The 12,595-nt window shown below is 44.6% G+C and overlaps 1 protein-coding gene across 2 annotated transcripts in view; it reads right to left on the reverse strand.

Moving 5' to 3' along the window:
* LOC128700006 (uncharacterized) overlaps positions 1 to 12,595 on the reverse strand; it is an 82,382-nt gene that overhangs the window by 12,955 nt on the left and 56,832 nt on the right. For both annotated transcript variants that reach the window (XM_053792891.2, XM_053792892.2), the window contains 7 exons: positions 11,865 to 11,968; positions 8,815 to 8,904; positions 6,603 to 6,813; positions 6,098 to 6,210; positions 5,600 to 5,681; positions 4,538 to 4,682; positions 474 to 643 (listed from right to left, as the gene is read on the reverse strand). In XM_053792891.2, coding sequence (XP_053648866.2) covers positions 474 to 643; positions 4,538 to 4,682; positions 5,600 to 5,681; positions 6,098 to 6,210; positions 6,603 to 6,813; positions 8,815 to 8,904; positions 11,865 to 11,968 — 915 coding nt within the window. The remainder of the gene's footprint in view (positions 1 to 473; positions 644 to 4,537; positions 4,683 to 5,599; positions 5,682 to 6,097; positions 6,211 to 6,602; positions 6,814 to 8,814; positions 8,905 to 11,864; positions 11,969 to 12,595) is intronic.

The raw sequence follows: 12,595 nt of genomic DNA on the forward strand, positions 1-12,595 counted from the left end.
AATGTAAAAAAATAGCAACCATAAGCTGTCTAGTTCCCCCGGAACTCTCTCCAGGTAAACTCCAGACTGTAACCCAACTAAATTTTTCTTATAATCATGTACAAAAATATGCCCTTGTAGTCTCAAGCTAGGTTAACTCTTGCCCGAAATTCTCTGCATAACTATGGGTTTTCAACATGCACTCAAGTGTCACCCATTTCTATATAAACAATGTATCATTGAAATAAGCTTGTAAGATTTATTTTTACGCACAGTTCGTCCTTACATGGTAGGATCTGTAATCCTTCAGTCAGTTTATTTCAGAGCTATGGTATACCCTGAAGGGAGGCACCTTGATGCTGGGGAAGTGAACCTAGCCTTCCCTTACCTTCCGTGGATCAAGCCTGATTGCCTCCCATTCCTAGTTGGAAGTTTACCACTTCCCCTCCCATTACAATAATACTAACTGACCACAGGGAGGTGGCGCCACTGACCACAGGGTCGTCGAGCCAATGTGGAGAGCGCTGGTAGGAGAGGAAGTCTGGGTTCATGGTGATGAAGTGTTGGTCGTGGCCGTAACCTTCAGGTGTGGAGGGCAGGTCGTCAGCCTCGTCACCAGGAAGTACCTGGCAGTACGCATGGCAGTACAGTCCTTCCATATACTCTAACACATACAAAAAATATATATATATATATTAATGGTTTGCAAAACCGGCAAGTAGAAAAATAAGATACATGTTCAACACTTGAGTATCTTTATTGTGGAGATGTTTCACCAACCAAGAGCTTTATCATTACCTCCAGTACAGAGAATAATACCCAATTAACCTCACATAGGAGAAAGACACTTATGACGACATTTCAGTCCGACCTGGACCATTAACTAGTCAATGGTCCAAGCTGGACTGAAACGTTCTGGAGAGGAGTATACCTGGAGAGGGTTCGGGGGTCAACGCCCCTGGGGCCTGGTCTGTGACCAGGCCTCGTGGTGGATCAGGGCATGATTAGCCAGGCTGTTACTGCTGGCCGCATGCAAACCAACGTACGAACCATAGCCCTGCTAGACAGGTACTGATTTAGGTGCCTGTCCCGCGCCTTCTTGAAAACAGCCAGGGGTCTATTGATAATCCCCCTTATGTATGCTGGGAGGCAGTTAAACAGTCTTGGGCCCCTGACATTGAATGTGTTGTCTCTTAGCGTACTCGTGGTGCCCCTGCTTTTCACGGAAGGGTTTTGCATCTCCTGCCTAGTCTTTTGCTTTCGCAAGGAGTGATTTTCGTGTGCAAATTTGGGGCTAGTCCTTCTAGGATTTTCCAAGTGTATATTATCATGTATCTTTCTCGCCTGTGTTCCAGGGAATACAAATCAAGGAACCTCAACCGTTCCCAGTAATTTAGGTGCTTTATCGTACTTGTACGTGCCGTGAAAGTTCTCGGTACATTTTCCAGGCCTGCAATTTCGCCTGCCTTCATTGAAAGCGTCGTCATAAGTTTGGTTCTCCTACGTGAGGGTTTGTGTATTGTTCCAGTCACGGTATTGTGTCGATGTATTCAGAGAATAATACTGCAGATGATGTATGACGTGAAGTATGAGGTAGTGACTCGCATAATCATAACAATATAATAATGAACAACTGCAAGGTCTATATGTTGAACAGAAGGTGAGGTACTGCAAGAACCTCAAAACATACAACATCTCTTTAATGCAAAGAAAAAACAGAAACAGAAACGAGGGAAAGTTGTAAATTTCAACCAAGAATATTCATGGGAAGTTCAGTGATGTCGATAAGAAGCTCCTGATACAGAAAATTGGAACAACACTCCACTTTCTTGGATCAAATTAGACTACTTTTCATTCCGAAGGCACTACATGGCCCCTACAAGTTTAACGCTTCCCTATAAACATACTAATTACCCCATTTCTAAGTAAACTTTTAACTATGTTTTTCTTCCTTCGTATCAAAGGTATTCTTTATATTAAGGTTCCTTATTTTATTAAACGCATATAGTACCTAAAATTTCACAGAGCTTTTGCAAGTAGCGTCAAGGTTGATTGTCGGCCATATTGGACCTGGAGCCGCACTGACATACACATACAATGTACATTACTATTTGTTGTGTCATTGTTGGTGAGGTAATCTAAGCCTCTACGATGGTTACTGTTTGTTGTGTTATTGTTTGTGTAGTAATCTATCTACGATAGTTACTGCTGTCTTGCTGTAGTAATTTATAAGATAGGTCAAAGCTAAGATTCTATAAGTTCCTTAAGGATTTTGAAAGAGGAAAATATGATTTCTGCCGTGAGGGTGAAAGACTAGGAGCCAACAATAACATTCTCTTCCCGGAAGCTGCCTTCATGTTGGTGAAGAGCTGTTGGTGCAGGGTTTGACAAGGTTAGGCTAAGGATTCCTAACTTTATTGACAAGTTAATTAAGGATTCTTAACTTATTGACAAGCTAAGAGCTGTTACCTACATCAGTTCATTTGAAAGCCTTTTTATTGTTATGAAACATACAAGTAGGGAACAGGATGAAGTTGGAGCCATCTGTGGGCCAGCATTTTCATTTGATCAACTGACTTTATCTGATACCATTATGATGTACGAACATGTTCCAGACTCGAGTCTTTTGGAGCTATCCTCCCTTCCCTCGGATCAAACCTGATTATCTCTTAATCCCCTGGCGCTGTGTGACTAATACAGTGAAGTCCATCTTAAGTTTGACAAGACACAAAATTGCAAAAAAAAATTGTGGAAAATTTTTATATTTTCGTATAATTCATATAATAATAATAATAATAATAATAATAATAATAATAATAATAATAATAATAATAATAATAATAATAATAATAATAATAATAATGGCTTGATAAAGCTCCTGGAGAGCGAAACGTTGCCACAATAAATGTCACATTAGTTGCACTTGTGTCCTTTTACTTTACAAACAATCATGTAGTGCAAACAAATAATAAGGTACATATAACGTAGTGTAACTGAATGTTGATGTGACTTTTGGAAAAGTTTCGAAACCAACAGACAGGTTGGAAGGAAGGGCGTCGAAATATGGCGTAGTGATAGAATGTGCTGGGCGGTGTATTAGAAAAAAAGTCTGGGTTCAACGGGTCTAATGGGGAACATATCGACGTAAATGGAGAAGTGTGTAATAATTAAATGTAAAGGACTCCGATATTAGCGAATTACAAAAGAGTCGGCCAGAATAGAGCTGATAAATGGAATATAATGGACGTGGCGTAGTCTGGGAATGGAGACTTTTGCATCAATAAGAGATAAGATAAGATTTCGTTCGGATTTTTAACCCCGGAGGGTTAGCCACCCAGGATAACCCAAGAAAGTCAGTGCGTCATCGAGGACTGTCTAACTTATTTCCATTGGGGTCCTTAATCTTGTCCCCCAGGATGCGACCAACACCAGTCGACTAACACCCAGGTACCTATTTGCTGCTAGGTGAACAGGACAACAGGTGTAAGGAAACGTGTCGAATGTTTCCACCCGCCGGGAATCGAACCCGGGCCCTCCGTGTGTGAAGCGGGAGCTTTAGCCACCAGGCCACCTATAATTATACAGTAGATTGTAGCATTTGCCAATGTATTACTGTCTGTCTGTTAAGGAAGTGTTAGGATGTGAGCCACAAAAATTTATTTGCAAGTAATTCCCCCCCCCCAAAAAAAAAAATTAATTGTAGAATAAGACAAAAAGTGTCAGATGATTTGTTCCATTCTCTATGCATATTATCTAGTAATAAACAATAAATGTTGTGGGGCCCCCAGCAACTCTCATAAGTTCAGGTCAAAAATTCAACTCATACAATCCGCATATATTAAACTAATAATTTTTAGAAGTTCAACTTACGTGAGTGTTTGGGTATCGAAGGACGGGGGGAGGGGCTTGTAGCGACCTAGCCTCTCCAAAAATTCCACCTAGCTCCGAGGTGCAATTAACATTGTAAGTGTAATGTTTTTAGTTATACCTGCCCCAAATTATGTGTGTGCAATAATACAGGTCTGTACCTGTGAACTTCATACATATAATTTCCACAGAAATAATTTGTGGTGACTTATTTCCGAAGCCTTGCTGAACACATTTACAATAATGTTTATCTCTACAAGTACATGATACAACGTACAATGACCTAGCTGACATCAGTGATGTACTCTATAGAAAGCCCCTGGTTATGCAGAACATTTCGGGCATCTTGGGTCAATTTTACGCAGATAACCCGCACATATGAAAGAGGAGCTTACGACGACGTTTCGGTCCTACTAGGATCATTTGTGAATGGTCCAAGTCGGACCGAAACGTCGTCATAAGCTTCTCTCTCCTATGTGCGGGTTATTTGTGTATTGTTCCAGTCACTGTATTGTGCCTTTTTTGTTCTCTTAAGTCAATTTTGTCGCTCAGGATGCGACCCACACAAGTCTACTAACATCCAGGTACCAATCTGCTGCTAGGTGAACAGGGATAGCAGGTTTCTTAAGAAAACACGCCCTAAAATATAACGCTGAACGTGAGCAGTATAACAGGACTTCGTGTACTGTACCTGGAAGATTGAAAGCCCCAAGCACCATTGCCTTCAAGCCCACATTGATGTCGTAATGAACATAGTGAATAAAATCAAGGTCTGGCGGAGGAAGATTGGTTTTCTTTTGCTGTGTCCGCCAATCTAGGGTCTCCTCCATATACCGCTGCAAGGTAAAAATATATGGGTTAGTCAGGAATCATCATTCTATCATACAGGAAGAGCCATAAGTTTACATCATTCTATCATGCAGGAAGACCCATAAGTTTACATCATTCTGTCATGCAAGAAGAGCCATTGGTCGAGTAACTCATTACGAGTGTTACCAGTTCATAAATTTGAAAATAGTTCATTACCACTGTAACTTATCTGTCAAAAAGTTAGGCCCAGTCCCTGAACTCATTATGTATCATTGTATTCTTTTGACAAGCTCACAGGATGTAGTGGCTACAGAGTGCCAGGCCAATGGGAGAAAATCAGATTCGATCCAAGGATTAGGAGAGTAGTTGTAATTCTCCGGATCAAGAGCCCTTCACCAGCATCAAGAACCTTGAAGGTCTTAGGATGCATAATAAACTTAAGAAGCTGTGTGTTAGGTGTACTTGCCTAGGTGCGCTTGTAGAGGCTCATCGTTTTTCTGAGATATTCATCTGAGAAGTAATCCCAAACGCCTTGACCACAGGCAAGGGTATAGCCATTGCTCCTGGAATCCCCGCTTTGGGTTCTATCATATCTATTTTTGAATGTCTACATTAAGTTTGTCTATACTGCCTGCTTTACAGTTTCTTCCTGTTCTTTACTACTGTATTGTCATTCTTTCTGTCATTCCTTTCACTCATTTATGCTTATTTTTTTTCCTGCTTCCTCGTTTTGCGCCCGCCCAAGTTAATCTTTACTTGTCCATCCAGTCAATTATCCTGGGCATCCTGGGTATCATCTGGGTATATGTTGTTGCTGATGTCGATTCACAGCTCCTGGTGTTTGTTTGTGTGTGTGTGTGTGTGTGAGCCTGTAATCACTGAGTAATAAGTGTGTCATGGATGACGAGTGAGTAACAAGAGTGTGTCCGGGGTGCTCACTCACCTGCAGATGATTAGTAGTTTTAGACTCAGCTACGCCTGCCGCCGCCTGCGCCTCCTTCACGTTTTCCTTCACCGTACTGCTCCTGCCCTCACACACCAACAAGTTACATTCTTTTACTTCATTAACTCATCCTAGTTTAATTCTACATAATGTAATACATATATGAGTGCTATCCTATCAATGTCCTCGTAACCAGCGTAAATCGAAGAATATGCTATACAATGTATAAATAAAATCCTACATTGAGTAACACAGTAATGCACTGAATAGTTAAACATGCATTAAATATTCATCACCATACAATATACTGATACATTTAGCAAGAATTCACTTCACAATAACGTAACTGGAACAGTGACCAATTAACCTAGCTTCGTTCTGGATCTTCATGAAGTACATCTATCCAAACATTTAACAACATACATTTGTCAATATAAATTTTGAAATATACATTTAAGATTCCACATTTAACAACATGGAGCAGTGAGATGCACGTACGTGAAGTCGTCCTTTTGCATGTAGTGTCGGAAGAGCTGACGTTCACTGCCCGTGGGTTGACACTCGTCACTCTTGTAGTAGCCAGACTCGTAGGCCGGTGCCTCCACTGTCTCCTGCTGGAACATTATGTCTAGTAACCGGTTACTACTGGAGTACTGCTGGTAAGTAGGTACATACCTCACTCCAGTCTACACCACAGGTATCAATTACTACTGGGGTACTGCTGGTAAGTAGGTAAATACTTCACTCCAGTCTACACCACAGGTATCAATTACTACTGGGGCACTGCTGGTAAGCAGGTATATTGCACCAAAGTAGAAGTGACATTACCTGAACAATCACCTACTAAAGGCAGCATACATCAAGTCTGATCCACCACGTTAAAAAAAGAATTGCAGTCACGGGGAAGAAAGGTAAGATTTATAACTCATACAGAAAGCATCTCAACCACTTAACAATCCAGAGAGAGAGAGACTATGACGAGGCTGTGGCATCAATACGCCACCTTTGACGCTGGAAGGAGTCTGACGCAGATGGAGACACCGGGGATGGGATCTTTGTCATCCATGTCTGCAACATGAAGTTTCTCCATGCCTTGGGGCGGGATTGGGAGGCCTTGACGCAGGCGGCGCTGCACTCCGCCCACACGCAATACGGGCGGGGTCTTGGAAGTGTTGAACACCTGCAGGAGGCACGACCCAACGATCCCAACGTTCCTGAACATGGTGAGGGAGACTTGTGGGATTTTGTGTGTGGAAGTAGAACACATGCGCGCACACACACACACATACACACACACACACACACACACACACACACACACACACACACACACACACACACACACACACACACACACACACACACACAGAGGAACCATACATAGCTTTAAGACGAGATATGACAAAGTTCTGGAAGCTGAGAGAGAGAGAGGACCTAGTAGCGATCAATGAAGAGGCGGGGCCAGGAGCTGTGTATCGACCCCTGCAACCACAAATAGGTGAGTACACACACCACACACACCACACACACACACCACACACACACCACACACACACACACCACACACACGCCACACACACACCACACACACACACCACACACACACACCACACACACACACACACCACACACACACACCACACACACACATCACATCACAGGCCCGGTGGCCTGGTGGCTAAAGCTCCCGCTTCACACACGGAGGGCCCGGGTTCGATTCCAGGCGGGTGGAAACATTTCGACACGTTTCCTTACACCTATTGTCCTGTTCACCTAGCAGCAAATAGGTACCTGGGTGTTAGTCGACTGGTGTGGGTCGCATCCTGGGGGACAAGATTGAGGACCCCAATGGAAATAAGTTAGACAGTCCTCGATGACGCACTGACTTTCTTGGGTTATCCTGGGTGGCTAACCCTCCGGGGTTAAAAATCCGAACGAAAAATCTTATCTTATCACACATCACACACACATCACACACACATCACACACACACACCACACACACACACACCACACACAGTAAGACACGAGAGAGAGGGGTGGGTAGGTTGCATTTTCTTGGACTGCAAGAAGGCCTTCTACACAGTTCCTCATAAAAGATTAGTGCAAAAGTTAGAGGATCAGGCACGCGTAACAGGAAGGGCACTGCAATGGATCAGAGAATACCTGAGAGGGAGGCAACAACGAGTCATGGTACGTGACGAGGTGTCAGAGTGGGCGCCTGTGACAAGCGGGGTTCCACAGGGGTCAGTCCTAGGACCAGTGCTATTTTTGGTACATGTGAATGACATGACGGAAGGGATAGACTCAGAAGTGTCATTGTTTGCAGATGATGTGAAGTTAACGACAAGAATTAAATAGGATGAGGATCAGGCAGGACTACAAAGAGACCTGGACAGGCTTCAAGCCTGGTCCAGCAATTGGCTCCTCGAATTTAACCTCGCCAAATGCAAAATCATGAAGATCAAGGAAGGGCAAAGAAGACAGAGTATAGGTTAGGTTACCAAAGACCTCAAACCTCACTCAAAGAAAAGGATCTTGGAGTGAGTATAATACCAAGCACATCTGAAGCGCACATCAACCAGATAACTGATGCAGCATATGGGCGCCTGGCATACCTGAGAAAAACGTTCCGATACCTCAGTAAGGAATCATTTAAGACTGTACACCGTGTACGTCAGGCCCATACTGGAGTATGCAGCACCAGTTTGGAACCCACACCTGATCAAGCACGTCAAGAAATTGGAGAAAGTGCAAAGGTTTGCAACAAGACTAGTTCCAGAGCTAAGGGGAATGTCCTACGAAGAAAGGTTAAGGGAAATTGGCCTGATGACACTGGAGGACAGAAGGGTTAGGGGAGACATGATAACAACATACAAACTACTGCGAGGAATTGACAAGGTGGACAAAGACAGGATGTTCCAGAGAGGGGACACAGAAACAAGGGGTCACAATTGGAAGTTGAAGACTCAGATGAGTCAAAGGGATGTTATGAAGTATTTCTTTAGTCACAGAGTCGTCAGGAAGTGGAATAGTCTGGCAAGTGAAGTAGTGAAGGCAGGAACCATACATAGTTTTAAGACGAGGTATGATAAAGCTAATGTAGCAGGGAGAGAGAGGACCTAGTAGCGATCAATGAAGAGATGGGGCCAGGAGCTATGAATCGACCCCTGCAACCACAAATAGGCGAGTACACACACAAACAAGTACACTTACTGGCGGTGACTCTGGTAGCCGTACACACGCAGCATGATGATCATCTTTGGGTTGAGCACTATTCGTTCATTATTAAGACGAATCTTGAACCTGTTAACAATAATGACACTGTTAACATTAATTACACTTTAAGAAGTGATATAAAAAGTAGCTTAACAAAATTCACTGTCAAAAAATTATACGTAAAAATGTATAATTGGTTAAGAGGCTATTCTGAGTATCTGAAAGTGAGTGAATGAGTGAAAGTGACCGAGTGAGAGTGACTGTGAAAGTGACAGCGAGTGATGGAGGTTGGTTGGTTAATGGGAGTTTAAAGCCTATCAATTACACGAGGGTTACTAAGGTTGTATATCACCTGTTCACCACCTGAAGGGGCAGTGAGACCCAACTGAAGGAGGGCAGTAGAACCCACCTAAAAGAGGTGCAGCAGAACCCACCTGAAGGAGGGGCAGTAGTAGAACCCACCTAAAGGAGGGGCAGTAGAAGAAGGAGGGGTAGTAGAAGAACCCACCTGAAGGAGGGGTAGTAGTAGAACCCACCTGAAGGAGGGGCAGTAGTAGAACCCACCTGAAGGAGGGGAAGTAGTAGAACCCACCTGAAGGAGGGGCAGTAGTAGAACCCACCTGAAGGAGGGGTAGTAGTAGAACCTACCTGAAGGAGGGGTAGTAGTAGAACCTACCTGAAGGAGGGGTAGTAGAAGAACCCACCTGAAGGAGGGGCAGTAGTAGAACCCACCTGAAGGAGGGGCAGTAGTAGAACCCACCTGAAGGAGGGGCAGTAGTAGAACCCACCTGAAGGAGGGGTAGTAGTAGAACCCACCTGAAGGAGGGGTAGTAGTAGAACCCACCTGAAGGAGGGGTAGTAGTAGAACCCACCTGAAGGAGGGGCAGTAGTAGAACCCACCTGAAGGAGGGGTAGTAGTAGAACCCACCTGAAGGAGGGGTAGTAGTAGAACCTACCTGAAGGAGGGGTAGTAGAAGAACCCACCTGAAGGAGGGGCAGTAGTAGAACCCACCTGAAGGAGGGGAAGTAGTAGAACCCACCTGAAGGAGGGGAAGTAGTAGAACCCACCTGAAGGAGGGGAAGTAGTAGAACCCACCTGAAGGAGGGGAAGTAGTAGAACCTACCTGAAGGAGGGGAAGTAGTAGAACCTACCTGAAGGAGGGGTAGTAGTAGAACCTACCTGAAGGAGGGGTAGTAGTAGAACCCACCTGAAGGAGGGGAAGTAGTAGAACCTACCTGAAGGAGGGGCAGTAGTAGAACCTACCTGAAGGAGGGGCAGTAGTAGAACCCACCTGAAGGAGGGGAAGTAGTAGAACCTACCTGAAGGAGGGGCAGTAGTAGAACCCACCTGAAGGAGGGGAAGTAGTAGAACCCACCTGAAGGAGGGGAAGTAGTAGAACCCACCTGAAGGAGGGGCAGTAGTAGAACCTACCTGAAGGAGGGGCAGTAGTAGAACCCACCTGAAGGAGGGGTAGTAGTAGAACCTACCTGAAGGAGGGGAAGTAGTAGAACCGACCTGAAGGAGGGGAAGTAGTAGAACCCACCTGAAGGAGGGGCAGTAGTAGAACCTACCTGAAGGAGGGGGAGTAGTAGAACCCACCTGAAGGAGGGGCAGTAGTAGAACCTACCTGAAGGAGGGGAAGTAGTAGAACCCACCTGAAGGAGGGGAAGTAGTAGAACCCACCTGAAGGAGGGGAAGTAGTAGAACCTACCTGAAGGAGGGGTAGTAGTAGAACCCACCTGAAGGAGGGGTAGTAGTAGAACCTACCTGAAGGAGGGGTAGTAGTAGAACCCACCTGAAGGAGGGGAAGTAGTAGAACCTACCTGAAGGAGGGGCAGTAGTAGAACCCACCTGAAGGAGGGGTAGTAGTAGAACCTACCTGAAGGAGGGGCAGTAGTAGAACCCACCTGAAGGAGGGGAAGTAGTAGAACCAACCTGAAGGAGGGGCAGTAGTAGAACCCACCTGAAGGAGGGGAAGTAGTAGAACCCACCTGAAGGAGGGGCAGTAGTAGAACCTACCTGAAGGAGGGGCAGTAGTAGAACCCACCTGAAGGAGGGGGAGTAGTAGAACCCACCTGAAGGAGGGGTAGTAGTAGAACCTACCTGAAGGAGGGGCAGTAGTAGAACCCACCTGAAGGAGGGGAAGTAGTAGAACCCACCTGAAGGAGGGGTAGTAGTAGAACCTACCTGAAGGAGGGGCAGTAGTAGAACCCACCTGAAGGAGGGGAAGTAGTAGAACCTACCTGAAGGAGGGGCAGTAGTAGAACCCACCTGAAGGAGGGGAAGTAGTAGAACCCACCTGAAGGAGGGGTAGTAGTAGAACCTACCTGAAGGAGGGGCAGTAGTAGAACCTACCTGAAGGAGGGGCAGTAGTAGAACCCACCTGAAGGAGGGGTAGTAGTAGAACCTACCTGAAGGAGGGGCAGTAGTAGAACCCACCTGAAGGAGGGGTAGTAGTAGAACCTACCTGAAGGAGGGGAAGTAGTAGAACCCACCTGAAGGAGGGGTAGTAGTAGAACCTACCTGAAGGAGGGGCAGTAGTAGAACCTACCTGAAGGAGGGGAAGTAGTAGAACCCACCTGAAGGAGGGGAAGTAGTAGAACCCACCTGAAGGAGGGGTAGTAGTAGAACCTACCTGAAGGAGGGGAAGTAGTAGAACCCACCTGAAGGAGGGGAAGTAGTAGAACCCACCTGAAGGAGGGGTAGTAGTAGAACCTACCTGAAGGAGGGGTAGTAGTAGAACCTACCTGAAGGAGGGGCAGTAGTAGGACCCACCTGAAGGAGGGGAAGTAGTAGAACCTACCTGAAGGAGGGGTAGTAGTAGAACCTACCTGAAGGAGGGGTAGTAGTAGAACCTACCTGAAGGAGGGGTAGTAGTAGAACCTACCTGAAGGAGGGGTAGTAGTAGAACCTACCTGAAGGAGGGGCAGTAGACCCTACCCGAAGGAGCGGTAGTAAAGCCCACCTCGAGAAGGGGCAGTAGAACCCACCTGAAGGAGGAACAGTAGAAGAACCCACCTGAAGGAGGGGCAGTAGAAGGACCCACCTGAAGGAGGGGCAGTAGGAGGAGGAGTCGAACTGAGGAAAGGCCACTATGTCTGAATCACGCTTCTCCTTCGACGTATACATGTTGACGATCTCCCCCGTTACCTGTATCATACAGAACTCACTACCACACGTACTTTATAATAGTTATTTTTCTGAATTCATGTTTGTATTACTCATAACGACTGTAACCAGATCATCACCTATGCAAATAGTTCATTACCACTGTAACTTAGCTTTTAATATATTGGTACCCGATCCCTGGACTCATTATGTGCTTCTGTAATCTTTTGACCACCCAAAGGGTGAGTATGGGGTGACTATAACCCACATGATGGGTATGGGGTGACTAACACCATACCATGGGTATGGAGTGACTACCACCCACACTATGGGTATGCCAAAGGAACAGGTAGTAGCCACTACCTGTGCTAGAAGAACAGGTAGTGGGAAACAGGTGTTGCTTGACCAGTTGCTGGGCATCACTTTTGATCCTGTATTGCATGACCCATTTGAATTAGAGCTTTTTTTAAATAATAATAATAATAATGATTATAAAACTCATGTAGAACAATTATTATTATTATTATTATTATTATTATTATTATTATTATTATTATTATTATTATATTATTATTATTATTATTATTATTATTATTATTATTATTATTATTATTATTATTACTATTAATTATTATTATTAGTAGTACTAGTAATTATTATTATTATTAT

The sequence above is a fragment of the Cherax quadricarinatus genome, chromosome 64, assembly GCF_038502225.1.
Source record: "Cherax quadricarinatus isolate ZL_2023a chromosome 64, ASM3850222v1, whole genome shotgun sequence".
NCBI lineage: Eukaryota > Metazoa > Arthropoda > Malacostraca > Decapoda > Parastacidae > Cherax > Cherax quadricarinatus.